At 36.8% G+C, this 21173-nt stretch overlaps 2 protein-coding genes across 2 annotated transcripts; one reads left to right on the top strand and one right to left on the bottom strand.

Annotated features, from left to right (window-relative positions):
- The first annotated feature begins 3509 nt into the window (after positions 1-3509).
- Positions 3510-9008, top strand: LOC141637520 (nucleolar complex-associated protein 2-like). Its single transcript, XM_074446998.1, has 13 exons — positions 3510-3623; positions 3855-3894; positions 3990-4111; positions 4625-4696; positions 4785-5411; positions 5795-6097; positions 6401-6730; positions 6828-7034; positions 7145-7231; positions 7351-7445; positions 7538-7681; positions 7883-8204; positions 8636-9008. The coding sequence occupies exons 2-12, from the start codon at positions 3876-3878 to the stop codon at positions 8172-8174; spliced, it is 2298 nt and encodes a 765-aa protein (XP_074303099.1). The 5' UTR covers positions 3510-3623; positions 3855-3875; the 3' UTR covers positions 8175-8204; positions 8636-9008.
- Positions 9009-9292: 284 nt separating this feature from the next.
- LOC141637562 (PHD finger-like domain-containing protein 5A) lies at positions 9293-12898 on the bottom strand. Its single transcript, XM_074447062.1, has 2 exons — positions 12779-12898; positions 9293-9929 (listed from the first exon to the last, which is right to left on the bottom strand). Exon 2 carries the CDS (start codon positions 9899-9901, stop codon positions 9569-9571), a length of 333 nt encoding a protein of 110 aa, XP_074303163.1. The 5' UTR covers positions 9902-9929; positions 12779-12898; the 3' UTR covers positions 9293-9568.
- Between the last annotated feature and the right edge of the window lie 8275 nt (positions 12899-21173).

Below are 21173 nucleotides of genomic sequence, written 5' to 3'. Positions count from 1 at the left end.
CCACGAAAAATTTGAGTAGCAACGGAAGACATTTGGGGATGCCGGTATGCCATAAACAAGCATTCGTCGAACTCGGATAATCGTGAAAAATGTATTAATACTCGTTATCCGAGGCTGAAATCGAATAGGTTAACTCCTGAAAAGACCTCGGACGCGTGATAAAATAACTGGGAGAAAAAGAAACGGGGTCCGGTACGACCTCCCGAACGGGTCAAATTAATAATAAACGGTTTTTCGGGATTCTAGGGTATCGGAAGAAAATTCTCCGGAAATCGAGCAGAAAGTTCCTCGGGTCAGATAAAGCGGCCACGCAAAATTTGAGTAGCAACGGAAGACCTTTGTGGGTGCCGGTATGCAATAAACTAGCATTCATCAGACCTCGGATAATTACAAAAAATGTACTAATACTCGTTATCCGAGGCTGAAATCGAATAGGTTAACACCTGAAATGACCTCGGACGCGCGATAAAAAAAACCGGGAGAAATAGAAACAGGGTCCGGTACGACCTCCCGAACGCTCAAATTGAAGTGTAATACACAGTTTTTCGGGATTCCGGGGTACCGGAACAAAATTATCCGAAAATCGCGGAGAAAGTTCCTAGGGTCAGATAAAGCGGCCACGCAAAATATGAATAGCAACGGAAGACATTTGGGGGTGCCGGTATGCTATAAACCAGCATTCGTCGAAACTCGGATAATCGCGGAAAATTTATTAATACTCGTTATCCGAGGCTGAAATCGAATAGGTTGACTCCTAAAATGACCTCGGACGCGTGATAAAAAAACCAGGAGAAAAAGAAACAGGGGCCTCTACGACCTCCCGAACGGCTCAAATTGAAATGTATAATATACGGTTTTTCGGGGTTCGAGGGTACCAGAACAAAATTCTCCGGAAATCGCGCAGAAAGTTCCTCGGGTCAGATAAAGCGGCCACGCAAAATTTGAGTAACAAAGGAAGACATTTGTGGGTGTCGGTATGCCATAAACCAGCATTCATCGGACCTCGAATAATTACAAAAAATGTACTAATACTCGTTATCCGAGGCTGAAATCGAATAGGTTAACACCTGAAACGACCTCGGACGCGCGATAAAAAAACCGGGAGAAAAAGTAATAGGGTCCGGTACGACCTCCCGAACGGCTCAAATTGAAGTGTAATACACGGTTTTTCGGGATTGTAGGGTACCGGAACAAAAATCTCCGGAAATTGCGGAGAAAGTTCCTTGGATCAGATAAAGCGGCCACGTAAAATTTGAGTAGCAACGGAAGACATTTTGGGGTGCCGGTATGCTATAAACCAGCATTCGTCGAAACTCGGATAATCGCGAAAAATTTATTAATACTCGTTATCCAAGGCTGAAATCGAATAGGTTAACTCCTAAAATGACCTCGGACGCGTGATAAAAAAAACCGGAGGAAAAAGAAACAGGGTCCTTTACGACCTCCCGAACGGCTCAAATTGAAGTGTATACACGGTTTATCGGGATTCCAGGGTACCGGATCAAATTTCTCCGGAAATCGCGCAGAAAGTTCCTCGGGTGAGATAAAGTGGCCACGGAAAATTTGAGTAGCAACGGAAGACATTTGGGGGTGCCGGTATGCCATAAACCAGCATTCGTCGAACCTCGGATAATCACGAAAAATGTATTAATACTCGTTATCCGAGGCTGAAATAGAATAGGTTAACTCCTGAAATAACCTCGGACGCGCGATAAAAAAACAGGGAGAAAAAGAAACAGGGTCCTGTATGACCTTCCGAACGGCTCAAATTGAAGTGTATAATACACGGTTTATCGGGATTCCAGGGTACCGGATCAAAATTCTCCGGAAATCGCGCAGAAAGTTCCTCGAGTGAGATAAAGCGGCCACGTAAAATTTGAGTAGCAACGAAAGACATTTGGGGGTGTCGGTATGCCATAAACCAGCATTCGTCGAACCTCGGATATTCACGAAAAATGTATTAATACTCGTTCTCCGAGGCTGAAATCGAATAGGTTAACTCCTGAAATAACCTCGGGCGCGTGATAAAAAAACCGGGAGAAAAAGAAACAGGGTCCGGTACGACATCCCGAACGGCTCAAATTGAAATGTATAATACACGTTTATCGGGATTCCAGGGTACCGGAACAAAATGCTCCGGAAATCGCGCAGAAAGTTCCTCGGGTCAGATAAAGCGGCCATGAAAAATTTGAGTAGCAACGGAAGACATTTGGGGATGCCGGTATGCCATAAACAAGCATTCGTCGAACTCGGATAATCGTGAAAAATGTATTAATACTCGTTATCCGAGACTGAAATCGAATAGGTTAACTCCTAAAAAGACCTCGGACGCGTGATAAAATAACCGGAAGAAAAAGAAACGGGGTCCGGTACGACCTCCCGAACGGGTCAAATTGATAATAAACGGTTTTTCGGGATTCTAGGGTATCGGAACAAAATTCTCTGGAAATCGAGCAGAAAGTTCCTCGGGTCAGATAAAGCGGCCACGCAAAATTTGAGTAGCAACGGAAGACATTTGTGGGTGCCGGTATGCCATAAACCAGCATTCGTCGAACCTCGAATAATCACGAAAAATTTATAAATACTCGTTATCCGAGGCTGAAATCGAATAGGTTAACACCTGAAATGACCTCAGACGCGCGATAAAAAAACCGGGAGAAAAAGAAACAGGGTCCGGTATGACCTCCCCAACGGCTCAAATTGAAGTGTAATACACGGTTTTTCGGAATTCCAGGGTACCAGAACAAAATTCTTTGGAAATCGCGCAGAAAGTTCCTAGGGTCAGATAAAGCGGCCACGCAAAATTTGAGTTGCAACGGAAGACATTTTGGGGTGCCGGTATGCCATAAAACAACATTCGTCGAAACTCGGATAATCGCGAAAAATGATTAATACTCGTTATCCGAGGCTGAAATCGAATAGGTTAACTCCTAAAATGACCTCGGATGCGTGATAAAAAAAACCGGGAGAAAAAAAAAAACAGGGTCCTGTACGACCTCCCGAACGGCTCAAATTGAAGTGTATAAACGGTTTATCGGGATTCCAGGGTACCGGATCATTTGTGCTCATAATATAGGCTGCCATGTCAGCAATGAGTTAGGAGATTAATATATAGAATGATTTTTAAGCAGATTGGTTGGATTATGTAGTTCATCCAACAAAATTATGTATACTACCTGAAAAGGAAAAAAAAAAAAAAATTTAAGCAAATTGGTTGGATTATGGAGTTAACCCAATATATCGTGATCAATTTAGATAAATAAGTCATTCTTGTCAATTTTGTGTTGAAAAATTCAATCTTAATCCAATATATTCCGTGTTCTGAAATCCACATCAACCTAGTCACATAAATGAGTCTCAACTCATAATTTCACAACCCTCTTAACTTTAACTCGCTAACTTAAATTTCATGTCGGGTTTCCGGGTCGCACATGTTAAAAAACCCGTTTTACTATTCATTTTTTTTCCCCTAAAAATGAAATAAAAAAAGAAAATTAACAAAAGGGTTTAGGGTTTACGAAGAGTAATTTAGCCAGAGTCTTTCCTCATCCCTTACCGTTCTTCCTTCCTTCTCTACTTGGCTGCCATTTTTCTGTACTTCAACAATCTCTATCCTTCACTTGGTAATTCCCTATACCTTGATTTCAATCTCCTTTTCTCATTTATTTATTGTTCTTATTGATTTGTTTGCATTTTTTTTGTCTGTTAAATTGTTCATCATTTAATCAAAATGACATTTGAATTTTTAAATTACTGTATTTTCTATGGTTATTTAATTGTATTTTTGGTAGAATTAGTTGCCCATTATTTGATGATTACTGCTGAAATGATTCTGAATTGGGTTTTTTTGGCAGTTCAAATTTGATTGCTAAATCATGGGTTCAAAGAAAAAAGGTGCAATCTTTGTATTAATTTTAGCTACCCAGATTGTTTTTTGAGCTTATAATGGTGTTTTGTATGACGGGTTTGTTGTTTGAATGTAATTACAGCGAAAACAATACGTAATACTGATGTATTAGATGATGGTGATGATGTTGGTAATGGGAAGGGTCCAGTTACTAAGAAGGAAGCTAAAGAACATAAGAAACAATTGGAGTTGCTTAAGGAAACGGTTAGCGACTTGCCTGAACTCTCGTTTGCTTTAGTTACTACTCCCCGTCCCAGTCAATTGTTTAATTTCTATTCTTTGCGAGGAGTATTTTTTGATCAAATGAGTGGGATGATGGAGTGTATCTTTTGGAACAACTATATGGTTCATGAGTTTGCGGAACTCTATGCTACTTAGACACGATTGGATGTATTTGGCATAGATGTGTGTCCAAGTCGAGTGTCGAAGTGACAAAGGTGGAGGTGGGAATTGGCTCTTCTGCATTTTATTCTTTGTAAAGAGGGGTTTAAGCCTAGGTAACAAATAATTCAGGCGGAAGGAGTATATCGTTTGGAACCTCTATATGGTGACCTCTATGTTACTTAGACCCGATTAGATTTACTTGGCATTGATGCCGTGTCCAAATCTCGTGTTTGACTAACATAGGTGGAGCTGTGATTTGGTTGACTTGGATTTTTCGTTGCTGTAAATTTTGTCTAGTGGATCAGATAAGTGACTGGCCTTGTCATTGTGCAGCAACCTGAATTTTACGATTACTTGAAAGATGTCGACAAGGAGCTACTGGAATTTGATGATGATGCCTTCGATGTGAGTAACCCTACTGCTTGTATACTTGAGCTTGTTCTATATTAATTGAGTTTGTGCTTTTAAGTTTTAAAGTTCTGCTTTTGTGTAGGATGATACTGATACTGGTGATCATGATGCTGAAACTGGTGAAGATGATAGTGATGCTGGTGAAGATGATGCTGAAACTGATGAGGATAAAGATCTTGAAGATGAAGATGAAGATGTCGACGATGACGAGGGCGGGGAACATGCAATTAGTGAGGGTGAAGAGGAAGAAAAGCCATCTAAGAGTATTATCACAATGGATATGGTTAATTCTTGGTGTAACGCTATTGACAAAGAGGGGAAAATTGCCCCCATACGCAATCTGCTTAAAGCCTTCAAAACAGCTTGTCACTATGCAGATAGCGATGATACTTCCACTGCAAAGTTATCTGGCATGTCTAATGATGTTCTTAACAAGATTATGGTTGTCACTCTATGTAAAATGGACAGGGTTCTGAGAAAGTTGATGAACCTTCCTTCTTATGGAGGGAAGAAAGAGATGGTACTGAATGTGAAAGATACAAAACCGTGGAAGAAGTACAATCATATGATAAAGTCGTATCTTGGGAACTCTTTACATGCTTTAAATCGGATGACAGATGCAAAGGAGATCTCGTTTACGTTGCGACGACTTAAGCACTCGACTTTGTTTATGGCTGCTTTCCCCACCTTACTGAGGAAGTTTATAAAGGTCTGATTGCCATTTATTTTGCTGAGTTTGAATTGTTCTTTTTTTTGACAGATGAATCTCATGCTCTAGTCAAATTGGCGCTAGACAGTAATCCAAACTTTTCTGTGGATCTAAAATTTGAGATCATAACTAAGCATTATATTTCAAAGATTACATCTTGGTTCAATTGATATTGTAAATTAATAAAAAAAATAGTAGCTGTGTGAACTTTTATATGTTCTCTTATATCTTTGTCTGATGATCTCTGACAATGTTGAAACATTCATAACGCTTCAGCTGAAAGTTACACATTTATGTTATTTTAGTTTAAAAATTGCATACCTTTTCTGAAATTGCTGCTCTGAAGAGTGACTGGTAAATGTGGCATCTGTGAAATTTCTCAGGTGGCTATTCATTTCTGGGGTACAGGAGGTGGGGCCCTTACAGCTGCTGCGTTTTTGTTCTTGAGAGATCTATGTGTTCGGCTAGGGACGGATTGTTTGGATGAGTGCTTGAAAGGCTCATACAAAGCTTACGTCATGAACTGCCAGTATGTAAATACAACAAAGTTGCAGCACATCCACCTTCTTAGACAATGCTTCATTTTACTTTTGAGTGTTGATCTGTCATCAGCATACCAGCATGGCTTTGTTTACATCCGACAATTGGCGACTATCTTGCGTGAAGCGTTGAGTTTGAAGACAAAGGTCAGTGGCCTTTAAAATATATTGTGGTTTCCGTTTAGTTGGTTGAGTTCAATTGGGAACTTTCAAATATAAATACACTCTTGATTCTTGATTGATTTACGAATTGTGATATGCTCTTGGATGTTCATGAACATTGTTAGATTAGGATGTATCTTTATTATTGAATGCCGGGTGTTTTTTCCTTACAGATTTCTAGTTTGATTAACTGTTGTAGCTTAATATTAGGTGAAGGCTAGATATAAATTTCTTATTTGGCAAAGACACATCTAACAATTTTTTTGTTTCCTTTCTCTATTTTTGCAGGAAGCTTTTCGGAAAGTTTATGAGTGGAAGTTTATCAGTTGTCTCGAGCTTTGGACTGGAGCAATGTGCGAATATGGTTCTGATGCTGAATTCAAGCCCCTTGCTTATCCATTGACCCAGATAATTTACGGTGTGACACGCTTAGTCCCAACTTCACGGTACTTTCCTCTCCGGATACGTTGTATTAGAATGCTCAACCGCATTGCTGCTGCAACCAACACTTTCATTCCCGTGTCTATGCTCCTTTTGGATATGTTAGAGATGAAAGAATTACATACTCCCCCTACTGGAGGTGTTGGTAAAGCTGCTGACTTACGTATCATACTTAAGGTACATCTGTTATGTTGACTCTTCAGTGCTCAAAGGTGTGAGTTAGTCGGTACTTTCTTTTTCCCCATTTGACACACAAGTGATTGCCTTTTTGTAGGTTAGCAAACCAGCCCTGAAAACTCGGTCGTTTCAGGAGGCATGCGTGTCTTCAGTTATTGAAGAACTTGGTGAACATTTGGCTCAGTGGAGTTATTCTGTGGCTTTCTTTGAATTGTCTTTTATCCCAGGTGTTAGACTGCGCACCTTTAGCAAAACAACCAAAGTTGAGAGGTTCCGCAAAGAAATTAGGGAACTTGTTCGTCAGGTACCGTCTTTTTTTTCCTCTACAAATAGTTGAAACATAAGTTCCTTCTGTTTTTTTCCCTCCCTTTGTTATGCTCAATGTGCTAAGCGATGATTTTCCACGCCTCTCAGATTGAAGCCACCTCAGAATTTACTAACGAAAGTCGTGCAAAATTCTCCCTGATGCCAAATGATCCTGCTATTTCGTCTTTCCTTGAGGTTGGTATTTCAACTCTGTACCGATTTCTTTATTGATCATTATTTACGTATTACAAAGTCTAATTGTCGTATTACGAATCTGGTAACCATGATATTGTGAACTGCCTCTGTAATTCTAGGATGAGAAGAAGTCTGGTAAGAGCCCCCTGTCAAAATACGTTGCCGCACTGCGCCAAAGGGCCCAACAAAGAAATGACTCCTTAATGGAATCCAGGTTTTTGACGACTCTAGTTGATACTTCGCTATATGTATTTTTTTTAGTTCTTTTTTTCTGTGGGGATACTGAAGTGGCCATATTCTACGCAGTGTTCTTTATGGTAAAGATTCAGCGTCCTTCGGTAAGAAACCAGTCAATAGTGATGAAGAAATGGATAGTGATGAGGAAAATGATGCTGAAGGTGAAGGTGCCGCAGTCTTTAATTCCTCCTGGCTACTAGAAAAAGAAGCAAGGTATGATAAACTCGTAAACTCGTGATATAAATTCTATTTATTTAATTTTTTTGTGTCAAGTAATTTGGAAAAAATAGCCTTTGATGGTTGTCTAAATTCCATAGTTGTGATTTATTAGTGAGTAAACGGAGGCTTTGTAAGACCGTCTTATTGGAGAATTTCGGTTAATTCTTTGCCTATGATGGATTGTTTGGATTTCAGGGACAAGTCTCCAAAGGAGAAGAAAAAGAAGAAAACGGAAAAGCATCAAGCGAAAGCAGTGGATGAAGATATTGTTGAAGAGCTGGTATTGAGCTCAGACGAAGATGAAGATGAAGAGCGCATGGATGAAGAGCCCATGGATGAGTCACCTCCCTCTAAACGCGATATTAAATCCAAAAAGGGAATCCCAAAAAAGGCAAACAAGAAGGAAGGTAGTAAGGACGCATCAAGCAAAAGGGACCGCAGCAACGGCAAGAAGGGGAAGGGGAAGAAGAGAAAGCGTAGTCACTAGCCACTTAAAGAGATAAACTAGTTTCCTCAGGTTTTTACTTCTTCCCGCCTTTGTTGACGATATCCTTCTTCATTTGTCTTAGATAGAGGTTGTTTTGGATGACAGTATGAAAATTGCATCTAGAATGGGTCGAGCAACAGCTACTTCATTGAGAAGTGCATACAATTAAGCGAGTCATTTTACTTGGTCTGATTGTATTTAAATGCTCAAGGATTGTGATATACACGGAGGCCACTTGTGGCGTCGTCTGTCAAATTATTTTAGATAAAATTAGAAGCCACTAATATTATTTAAATATTAATTAAATATGTAACCACCTACCATGCATGCTTTATGATGCTTGTTTATATGAGGCATTTGTGAATTGATACATATAATGTCTACGCATCACAGTTTTTGGTTTATTTCTATTCTGTGTCTCTTGAATTTATAATCTGACATTCTGACTGCTGGTTTTGCAGATTTTATCCTATTCAAGGGGGCGAATATTCGAAAAAGTAACTCACTCAGGACACGGTGCCTCACTGGTGGTGCCTTTTTTTGTAAAGCTGATGCGATAACTTGCATAAGAACTTGCGCAAGTTTTGAAGCTAGTTTTGTTTCTAGAGAAGATGAAAGAGTTCGCAATGATGTCAATTGATACTGTAGGTTAATCTTTTGGTTGTAAAACTGAAACGATTCTGGAAGATCATTTTGGTTCAGACTATCATTTTTGTACAAGATGGCAATTTTCTGAATTCGGGGTTATCTAAGATTCTTAATATAATTTGCTCTTCATAATGATCATTTGTATCAACAATTCTATACTCAATTTGATCACAACACTCTTACCTAGTTTCCTACTTTCCCCAGACGGCTTCGTTTTGGATCAGGAGTAACATAGCTGTAGACCGTGCCTAATTATCTATTGAACTGGTTATGCATGGAGCCAACGCCGGTAAAATTAGTATCGAAAGGAAAATACTAGCATGTATAATTGCTAATTTTATAGAAAGCCGTGATTTATCGAAATGGAGTATTCAGTATATCAATGTGAATACTCAGGTAATCAAACTTATGAACTGGCATGCCTATAACATATGAACATGCAGTGACTTATGCCACTATTGGCCATCGTCTTCCTTAAGAGAGGATCGTGTATTGGGCTGTGATGATCGATCCACATAAACACAACGGCAGAAAGATATCTCAAACTTTCATACACAAAACAGTCGGATAGTGATACATAAATATAACCACGAGCAAAACCACTCGTTACTTAAGTTCAAATCCACTCGAATTTTTGTCAGTACAAGTCTATTAAAGATGGGACTAGCAGATAATAATGCAGGCTTTGTAAGTTCAATCTCCACTGATGAAGATAGAAGCAAATTTAGCCAAAGAATTCCCGGTCATCATCGTTTCTTGAATCCATATTTCTTCCGTTCGTAGAACAGATCAGTCTTTGCACTTCCTAGATTCACAATCTTCGGGCACCCGTCTCTGTCCTTCTCCTGCTGAGTACATTCTTTGCAATAATAGGCATCTGAGATCCCGACTCCACCACAAATAACACATCTTCCTTGGAATGACCCGTAGTTGCACTCGTCACAGACTCGTACGAGTGTGCATGGTCGGACATAGGAATCACAGATCACGCACTTTCCATCACATTTCTCGCATAGTCGTCCGATAGCAATCCCTGGCTGTTTCCTGCACATGATAAGATCGGGGTGATGCTTGGCCATTGCTTCGGATTTCGCAGGCTAGGTTTCCCTGCATCAAGGACATACAAAATCGAAGTGAATATTGAGAACTCGAAGATGCAGAGCATAGGCAGTAAGCAATCACAGCAAGGATTTAACATTTAGAGCAGCCATAACAAGCAGTCCTTACTATGGTACACCGACTCGAGTAAATTACAGCAGCATAACAAGCATCATGGAAACAGGTTGGCAATATTTGCTAAATTTGAAACATCACATGTCAATTACAATAACTCTCTCCCTCGTAGGAAAAAAAAAAAGACATAAATAGCCCTTGTATATCAACCCACTTTCTCCTTCAACTCCACTGAAACAGCGTCAGATAGGGAAAAGGCGTAAGAGAATTATGACTGAAACGAGGGGGGAGCGAAATATCCAGTCAATTAAGTTCTGCAAAGACAAACACTTGCTGTTTGAACAGCTACAGACATGCGATTTCTCAATAAGTAGAGTTATGCTAAACAGGTAACCTAGGGTAATGTATAACAACATGCCGTATTCTGTATTCCCAAACACAAGGGTTGATTGTAGGTAATCGTCTCATAATATTACTCAAATAGTCAATACCACTTACAACTAGGGATGACAATATCACCCAAACCTCATTAGACCACCCAACAATAAAAATCAAATACAATGGATGGAAACCGAAAGACTGCAACTATTAGCGAGTAAATAAATCTGAAATAAAAGGATGAAGGTGGACAACAGGTGGGTGGTGAGTTGGGTGAGGCTTCATCAAATTAACCACTGCTATGTCACCCGAATACCTGATGTTATTCTCTTATCAAACAAAATATACATAATATAACCCGTATTGATTAGGAGTCATTCCTCAATTGCCCTAATTTTTCCACTCACTAGCCACTTAGACAGAAACTTCGCTCTCACTTTAAATCCTTCCACTCTACAAAAATTGTTTACTTATGTGCAGGTTATGATTAGATGGATGCCATGGACCAGGTGTAGTTTTTAAAGTGGACGACAGGTGAGTGTCCAACGGATACACAAACCGAAGCCGTGGTCATCCCTAGTTAGTCGTTTGGGTTCAATGTCACACTAAATCCACTACCACCCAAGATTCCAATCGAAGGAGAAATTAACACCTACTCTCAATCAGACGTTTCTCAACATTATCCAATGCCCTCAAATTTCCTCAAAACAACCATAAACAAAAGCAAATTATACAGCGGTTTTTAACAAATTTGAAATATCCAATGCACTTGAATCATCCAAAAAACGTTGATTAAGAAACATCTTCACTACAACCGTGCGCAAAAGGCCAACAGATTGAACAAGTATAATCTCACAACAGTGCCCACATATAAGTCAGGTAACATCCGATTCAAAATTTTTTCCATCAACCAAACATGTGACTACCGTAGCATCAAATAAGAAAGCGAATTATTCAATTAACTTAGTTTTTCGGTGTTAAATGAGCCGCAAGGCAATACCATATAGGTATAATACATGAGAAGCGGGATTCGAACTTGACACCTATTGTCCACATACACCAGTCTAGGCAGTCTTAAACCCTAAGCTATGACCTCTATGGTGCAGAGAAAACAACAAAGCCGATTTAGCTCGATTAACTAAAAGACACCCAAACAACACAAACCAAGCAAGTTGCAAAAACAATTACTCGAACCACAATAGCCCACCCAATGATAAAATACGATGGATGAAAACTGAGAGGCTGCAATTACCGCGAGCAAATAAAACCTGAAAAACAGATGAAAGCGGGCAACGGGCAACAGATGGGTGGTGAGTTGGGAGAGGCTCCATCAAACCAATCAATCACTCATATGTCAACACTGTTTTTCTTTTATTAAAAAAATTTACATATAGCATACCCTGTATAAATTAGGAGCCATTACTCAACCTCTGTAATTTTTCCACTTATTAGCCACTTGGACCGAAACTTCACTCACTTTACATTCTTCCATTCCGTTAAAATTATTTACACTATTGAGGATGATACTTTAATAGATTACAGGTTGACCACAGGGTTTTAAAGCGGACGGCAGGCTAAATGGGAGATCCCACTAAACCCCTTCATCTATAGTTAGAAGCGACAAACTGATGACTAATATGTATTATGGCCCCGTTATGCGATCAACATTTCACTAAGGTTCAACGTCACCCCTTAAATCCACAACCACCCAATATTCCAATCAGAGGAAAAAGAAACACCTAAGCTCAATTAGTCATCTGACTCGTTTCTCATCGATATCCAATGCCCTCAAATTTCCATAAAACTAAGCCCGGACAATAAACAACCATACAGATATTTCACTCAAATTTGAAATATCCAATGCCCTTGAATCATTTAAAAAACACCGAGCAGGGAACATTCTCAATACACTCGCGCACAAAGATCCAATGCCCTTGAATCATTTAAAAAACGTCGAGCAGGGAAAATTATCAATACACTCACGCACAAAAAGGCAATAGATTGAACACATATGATCTCACAACAGTGCCAACATATCAGTGAGGTAACATCCGCAGCATAAAACAATAAAGCGAATAGTTCAATTAACTCAATTTTTTTTTCCGTGTTAAATGAGTCACAAGGGCAATACAATACAATGTAGTTACAATATACGGGGAGCGGGATTCGAACCGGACACATATTGTCCACAAACCTCCGTCTTAACCACTAGGCCGATTAACTCTATCAACTAAAAGAGACCCACCCAAAGAAAACAACAATAATCATAGTTAACCAAGCTAATAGCAAATCGATACGGAGAATTTTATACTAAACCTTAAACAAGATGAAAAACCCTAACAAAAACATATAAATAAAGTAATTAATTAAGTAAATATACAAAGTGGGATTAAAGAGAAACTTACAGAAAGCGAGATGGGTAAAACGGAGGAATGCCCGAGTAAATATGCGCAGTAAATAAGGTTAAAAGTGAGGGTAAAGATTTGAAGGAATAAAAGATGCAATTGATTTTTGTGAAGTGAATGAGAGAAGAGTTGGAATTCTAGAGAGATGAATGAAGATATATAGAAATATGAAAGTTTCACCGACCTTTTTTTTTTCTTTTTTTAATGTGGGCTTAATAATGGGTTTTGTTTATGGATTTGAAACTCAAATAGTAATATATCGGCCCATTTAGAATGAGTTCGTAATGGACTGTTAATGGGCTTTTTATATGATTTGTCTTAAACCTGAATTGTAAGACGTTTTATACAAATTTATCCTAAAATATGATTTTTCATTGACTACATTTATCCCACAAATACTATCCTAAAACCAGTTGTACAATAGCATTGAACAACCGCCTCAAAGTTGTTGAGCTCTTACACAAAGTTGTTGAGCTATGGTACAAAGTTATTGAGTTATTTTACGAAATTATTGAGTTTAATAATTATTCAGTTAAGCTTAATAACTTTGTACCATAACTCGATAATTTTGTTAATAAAGCTCGATAACTTTGTAACAAAGCTCAACTATATTGAATAAGTTGTATATACAACCAGTTGTATAATACATTAACTGCATTTATCCATCCACCAATAGAGTTGTGTTATAGATCCGTTTTAAGACTATATTAGTCTGAAACCGCTTTATCCAAGACTAACTCAATACTCAAATAGCGTGAAAAATATGAAGTATACAATTCAATTATTCAAGGAATTGAAGCCCGTCCATTTATTCTAACTCGAAATGGCGACTTCAACCAAAAAACTCCAAATTCTCAACAACTCATCTTCAAAGGGCAAATAAGGTAAATAAAGAACTATATGAGTTGATAATTTCGAGTTACGCAGCAACTTAACTACTGTAAACTTCTTAAAAAATAACATCAAATTCAAATATTTGGTATTATGTTTACAAGTTACAATAACTTCATTCAAGTCTTTTGAAAAGGGAGAGTTCAGTTCTAATGTCAACAACATTACAAATTTGTTTTAGTCTCAATTTTCCAACTCTCCCGAACTAAGTAATCACACAATCTTTCTCTTCTTTCACGGTTATATATGGAAAACTTAAAATCTTAGCTATAATAACTCGTTTGAAACTCCAGATGTCTACAACCATTGTGTTCTACTATAATCAACCATTTTTACTCGTAAAGAGAATTATTAAATAAAGCTTAAGTTTAAATTAAAACTTTTAGCTGAGAAGAACTTTTCACATGGTATCAGAGCAATCTATTAATCTCACATGAAATAATTATGGACGTATAACTAGCACGACTTTGAATCTTTTCTTTTACAATGCGATCAACAAACAATTTTTGATCATCACGATTTTCGATCCGATCAAAACTAGTCCTAAAGAAATTAATTTTATTACTTCATGAGACTCAACTACCCACTATTCACGCAATAAATTGAAGGTTAATTAACTTTCAAGAAGAGACTATTACTCTATACATACTACAATCCCAGCTAGGGACATAGATTCCATGATTATTCTTATTAATTAGGGAGTGTCAATTTGCATTTGTCAAGTTATCAATGTGTAGGATTTGAGTTATGACAAGTGCAAGAGCGTGAAGCACAAGGTTCAGCTAGGTAAACAACAACATACACTAGGCTTCTAGGAGATTGTAATTATGCTATATACCTTGTCTTCCAAACCAATACTATGATGATCAGAAATTATCATCTAAAATGAGAAAATATACGTTTTAAGCTTAAAACTAGATAGGTAATGTGATTTAGAGTAGCTTAAATCACAACCCTTTCACTTGCATAGGTGATACTTACATACTTACTCAGTTACTCCCTTTGTTTAATCCAGGTCATTTGTTATCCTATTCCATTTTGGAGTATCTCTGTCATTTATTGTCCTCATATTTCGTTGGTCTTTGTACCAAAATCAAAGGACAACAATTGACTAGAACGGGGGAAGTATTACATTGTGTTTTGAAATCGCGTGAGTCAGGCAAATTTTACTCATAATTATAACGATAGTAAAGATTTTGAGTCAATCATTTTGTTAAAAAGGGTAATAATAAGAATAAATATAATAGTTGAGCCTCATCCATCACTTTAAGGTTTTGGTTGAGTTGGTTCATCTATGTGGTATCAGAGCATGTGTGACCAATAGATCACGGGTTTAAATCACGGGTTTAAATCCTGACAGTCTCCAATAACTCACGAAGTGAAACAACAATGACGTACAATTAGATGTTGCTAAAATGTAGTATCTCATGCGTGCGTGATTTACAGACTATCACTTAAATCATCAAACGGTTTCTTTAGTATGCACTAAAAGATAGGACTTCGGATTCCATGTTATCAAGGAAACAAAACTATATGGCTAATATCGTACGTATTTTATGTAACTTTCATAAACGTAGAGAATTATTCTAAAGCATCGGTAGAGTCTATATCACAAGTGATTTAACAAATAAGAAGTATTTATATGCTTTTTGCATGTGTTCAATGTCACGAGCTTGCCAAACTCCTTATTCTTCACTAAATAAGTAAATAATCGTAGCATGATTGCATATTTGCATGAATTTGCATGAGAAGTTTGGCGACCGCCGCTCTTTAGCTCAACTTTCTAGAGGAATACGGCTATTAGGCAAGTGTATTTCATTAGTCTTAAACAATTGTCACTTTAAATCAAATTATCTAAATTTACACAAAATCTCATTACTATCCGTCTATAACTAAAGACGGACCAAGTAACATACTCTGTATCACATTACACACAAGACAAACAACAACTTACGTAGCGGGACCCAAAAATATTACTCCATCCATTATTTTATATATGACGTTTTCGTTTTACGAGGTAAGCCTTTCACTTTCAATTATACAAAAATATATTAAAGAAAAAATTATGAAAATTATATCATTAGATTCGTCATAAAATTTGCTTTTAAAAGAGTATACATTTCATATTATTAACTTATATATTTTGAGAGATATTGAAGAGGGAAGCGAGTGTCTCGAAATGTGAGAATGACATATATAAAATAACGAAGGGAGTATCACTTTAAGAATATTTAACCCGTGTCTTGCTATAGCCGAATATATCCGTCTATAGTAAAACTTGATGCTAAATTTATGGGATTGACATTGTTTATGTGCTTTGCCGTTGTATTCTGACTTTTGAGGGGTCATGAACGATGGATAATTGGATATGTATTTTACAAATTCTCTTTTTAGATGGACCCATTATTTGTATTAAGTTTAAAGGGAAGTGATAGGGCGACATCCGGTGTTACCGAGTTTGAGTAACACCCTTATTAAAATAATAATATAAATTAAAATCAAATCTTTCCTTTTAATCTTCCCACCCAAACGAATTTTATATTTCACAATTGCGCCAAAATTAGCAAGGGTATTAATGAAATTTGGCTTAAATTAAATCTGGAGTTCCATTATTTTCCAGCAACAATGCCAACAATAGAAGACATACCCTCCTCATTCCTCAACTTCTACAGGAAGTACAACCATGGTTGGCTAATTGATGGCTCTCTTTTGCTCATGGCCTTGTTTAGTAGAACAATTTTTCGTAAATCGGTGTATTTTTACATAAAAAATTGAACTAAGTTGTGCCGGAAACGAAGCCTGTAAATCATTTCTCCAAGATTTTTCATTTTTTCATCCATTAAATGAAATTGACAAGGATCTTTCCACGATCGAATTAGCTAAATCTAATTTCCTCCAATCAATTTCATTAATTATTTGATCACAAAAATTATATTTCCCACATTACCCTTTTCTAATAAAACAATTTGAAATTCAAAAAATAAAGGGGTAAATCGAAAATTGTTGATAATTTACTAAAACGTCCCCGGTGTTACTAAAAGTGAGTAACACCAGGTGTCGCTATCTTATTTTCCAAGTTTAAAATGGGTTAAATATACACTAAATTACATGATGAGTTATCCTGAAAATACTAAAAGTTTTAAGTTTTGTCTTTATTAGTGTCATGTGGTAGTATTTGACTCGTTTTAATATTTAAGACAGAGACGTACTGGTATATATTTTTTTTTTTGGTGCGAAAGAGGGGTTAAGCCCCAAAAATTAACTGTTAACTATTATACGGGGAATAGCTACCCCAAAAATATCTTCCCTAAGGATGGTACGTAACTCTGTAGAAGGAGAGACTAAATGTGTTGGTATCGTACTGGTATATATTTAGTATACCAGCTTTTTATCCGAGTATAAATTCGTATTTAAGACCGTTACAAGCGTCAAATAAATTTAAGAGATTTTCTTCATATTAATTTGTCAAGAAACCAGACTATCTCAACCAAAACCTTAAACTGATGATTGGAGTTCCAAAATCCGTGTTTTGTGATTTTTACATGGTATTCCTTTACTTTTCGAAACATATGTTGTACCCCTAACTTTTATCATTAACCATTGATGTAAGCAGTTTATTTTGCTAATTTGTTCTGTTAATTGATGTCATGACTTTTATTTAAACATATGTTGTACTCCTAACTTTTATCATTAACTATTGATGGTGCGGTGATGGAGAGGAAAACGTTGGTGGTGGTGCAATGTGGATTAAGCAGAAGTTGATGGTGGTGTAATGAGGGCGCAACAAGGCCAACGACGCGAGTGGTGGTGCAATGAAGAAGATGTTAGGTGGCTAGTTAATGATTAGTTATAAATGTTGGGAAAAAGAGATTATTTGTAGTTTAAGACATAACTTAATAGAGCAACAACACAAATATTAACGGAATAAATATTTAGGGGTACAATAATAACTACTGATAAAAGTTAGAGGCACCACATATATATGCCTGTAACGAAATATAAAAGGTACCACGTAAAACTAGCAAAAATATGAGGTTATTTTATAAAAAAATCTCTAAATTTAATATCAAACTTTCCATAGATTTAAGGGACTAAATTGAGTTTGTCAGTGATGAACTTTGAAGAAGCAATAATGAAGAAATGAAGTAACATGGAATTAGAGAGAGAATATATATAGTTCCTCTGTTTTTCTTCTATTTTCTTCCCATTTTAATAAAATATTTTTCATATATATTAGAAAAATGAGAATAAAAAAAAAGGATGAAGTAGCAAATAAAGTGGAGGATTATATAGAATTCGAGCTAATATATAAAGAACTTGAGCTATATATTTTGAGCTTATGTTTACCCATTTCATTCCAACAATTCTTCATATTTTTAGTATATGTTTCGAATTCTTAGCATTACATCTACTAATGGTTCAACAACATTTTAATTACATGAGATTTTGAGTCTATAAAGAGTCTTTTGATTCTAATTGTAATGTAGAGTTTTTTGTTGAAATTTTATATACAAACTAGTTTTAAGTTATTTTTATATCCTTATTGATCTGTTGCTGAACAGTATGATATTAAACATGACTTGTCAATTATATTTCTCAGGGCTTTTGCAAGTCATCTAAGAAGTCGAGCTATTACCCATAATACATGTGTTATTGAACATAGAACTCGAGCTTATATAAAAAAAATTCGAGCCATCAGTCATTAGCCATTGAAGCTCCACCTGATGTTTGACTTACCAATTGAATTTCCCAAGGCTTTTGAAGTATCTAAGAAGTCGAGCTATTACACATACTAAATGCGTTATTGACAATAGAACTCGAGCTTAAATATGAAGAATTCGAGCCATCAGTCATCAATCATCGATAATAAAAATTGATTTCGATTGAAGAAAGAGAGTTATAATAGTTGATTAAATAAATTAGAGGGAGGGGATGATTAAGTAAGGCATAATGGAAAAAGATTGATATATAAAGAATTCGAGCCATCGGTCATCAGCCAATAAAGCTCTGTCCACCATTGATGGTAAAAATTGATTAATTTCTTAATGATTTTGATTGAAGAATGAGAGTTGTAATAGTTGATTGAATAATTTAGAGGGAGAAGATGATTAATCTGTATAAAGGGAAGAAGATGGAGATCAGTAGTTAGAATAGGGAAGCAGTTATGGAGAAGAGGGATTACGTTTGATTTGTTTTAGGTTTGTTATTTTAGGACTTAATAATTGTATTAGAGAAAGACTAAAATAACCCTGGATGTACAATCGCATTGTACATCCAGTTGTATAGTCTATGAACTGTGAAGTTACACACTATTACACTCCAAGGTGAGCAATATATAAAAACAATGCACATTGAGATTATTATTGTAAGACCGTCCCCAAGCAAGGTCATCGACTGGGTCGTGAGACTTTGTCACCTTAATAACACTTTAAATTAGGATTAAGAGGATGATTTTGGTGACCTTGAACTCTTGAAGTACTCAGGGTCAATTGATGATCTTCAGTTGAGTTGGTGACCTTGTTGGTGATCCGGTAGGTAGCACTCTCCCATTGGCTGGAAACAAAAAAAAGGCTAACCGTAAAAAAAGGGGAAGGTGGCCTTTGGTTGAGTATGGTGATCCGGTAGGTGGTACTCTCTCATTGGTTGGAAAATGGAAAATGATTGGGTTGCTGGCCTAGGTCGTGACCTTCTGGCTTGGGAGGGTGAAAGTGGGTCAAGATAATTAAGATGTGATTAAGAGGAAAAATATTGGTGATTCGATTAACTCGGCCTTCTGCTTGGGGATGGTCTAAGAACAACAAACTTGTAACAACAAATAACTAACTTTGACCGTGATGAACTAGTTAGTTAAGAAGGTTGGAAAGGTTGTTGGTCAACAACAAGTCTAACAAAGTGACCTATGTACCGTGTTACTAGTGACTACAATCAATTCAGTTCATGTTTATCGAGTTATGTTCAAAATTGTTATTATTTTATCATTTTCTACGCCAACAACCAATTACCATGAACTATGACGAGTCGACAATCCGTCATTAACACTCCTGACCTCAATCTGACATACCCTATTTATGAAACGAATAAGAATTCTATATAAAACAAATCACCTTGAGGTTATTAAAAGAGGAACAACAAATAAATTTGCAACAATATATAACTAACTTTGACCAGGGTTGACTAGTTAGTTAAGAAGGTTGAAAAGGTTGTTGGCTAGCAACAAGTCTAACAAGAAGTGACCTTATATACATGGTTAATGATGACTACATTCAATTCATTTCATCTTTAAAATCATCATCATCGTCGTCGCTACCACATCACCACTTTAGCCTCACCTCCACCATTTTCAATGCCAGCTACCACCAACCGTCTCAAAAACACAACCAACCATGAACACTGACGACCCACCATTGACACTCCCTCAAACATAAAAAAAAACTACAAAACACAAACATATTCATGATTTATGAAACAAATAATAATCGTGACAGATATATAACTAAAATAATGGGAAGTTGAAACAAATAATAATTGATTACCCTGTACATAAAATGGTATCCGTCGAATATCGCCGTCTTCAATGAGATTTTGTGTTCTTTCTGATAGATGAACCAACTCAACCAAAACCTTAAGGTGATGGTTGAGGCCCAACTATTATAAATATTCCTATTACGCTCCCTCACTCAAATGCCCGTCGGGCTTGAAGAGTGGTTAATTGTCTGCACGCTCCCCGCACTGCGTGTCTTTGGGTTTCCACTTCGAGTTTTTGAGGAGTTTTGAGGTTGCCAGGATTTGAACCCGTGACCTTCGGTCACACTGGCTCTGATACCATGATAGATGAACCAACTCAACCAAAACCTTAAGGTGATGGTTGAGACCCAACTATTATAAATATTCCTATTACTTTCATATACTAGGTGAGATAGGGGGTGATGGTGAGAGCAAGGTAAAGTAGTATATTGGCGCTTTTAGCAAAATTTTCAATTTGTATAAGTTTCGTTTGGTTTAGTCTATTGAATTCAGCTCAGTTCAGATCTAGTAGCTACAGATCAATTAAACTAAGACTCATTAAGTACTAGAAAACATTGCCTAACTAATATTGTGAGTATTGTGTTTAAAGCCATCTTTAATTATTGGTTTTCTTGGCGACTATTTGTTGACGTTGTGCTTGAATCCTTAATCACGGGCTAGAGATTTTCCAAATCAAAACAAACTTGATGCGACCAAATTGCATGATACAAAATTAAAATAGGATGATTCTTCATGATTCTGTTCATGATCTACCAAACCAAATGAAGGGTGTGTGACTAGTTGTTATTGAATATCAACTGAATTCAAACATCATGCCAAATTGAACGATGACTACATCGGAGTATAAAATAACAGTAAGTCTTCCTTAAAACAATAGAGTATAAACCCTTGTATGGTTGTACTATAACAGTTGCAAAGCGAGGCCAAGGCGAGTGTACAAAACAATAACATACAATAAGTTTCCCTTAAAATATTATCC

Source organism: Silene latifolia, unplaced genomic scaffold (assembly GCF_048544455.1).
Source record: "Silene latifolia isolate original U9 population unplaced genomic scaffold, ASM4854445v1 scaffold_119, whole genome shotgun sequence".
Taxonomy (NCBI): Eukaryota; Viridiplantae; Streptophyta; class Magnoliopsida; order Caryophyllales; family Caryophyllaceae; genus Silene; species Silene latifolia.
This window is presented reverse-complemented; position numbering and strand designations above follow the sequence as displayed.

Excerpts from the sequence above, each read along its gene's own strand:
- LOC141637520 (XM_074446998.1), top strand. Across the intron at positions 7,035-7,144 it reads TTAGGGAACTTGTTCGTCAG|ATTGAAGCCACCTCAGAATT; the intron begins GTACCGTCTTTT and ends CACGCCTCTCAG. Across the intron at positions 7,446-7,537 it reads GACTCCTTAATGGAATCCAG|TGTTCTTTATGGTAAAGATT; the intron begins GTTTTTGACGAC and ends TATTCTACGCAG.
- LOC141637562 (XM_074447062.1), bottom strand. The coding sequence starts at position 9,901 with ATGGCCAAGCATCACCCCGATCTTATCATGTGCAGGAAACAGCCAGGG.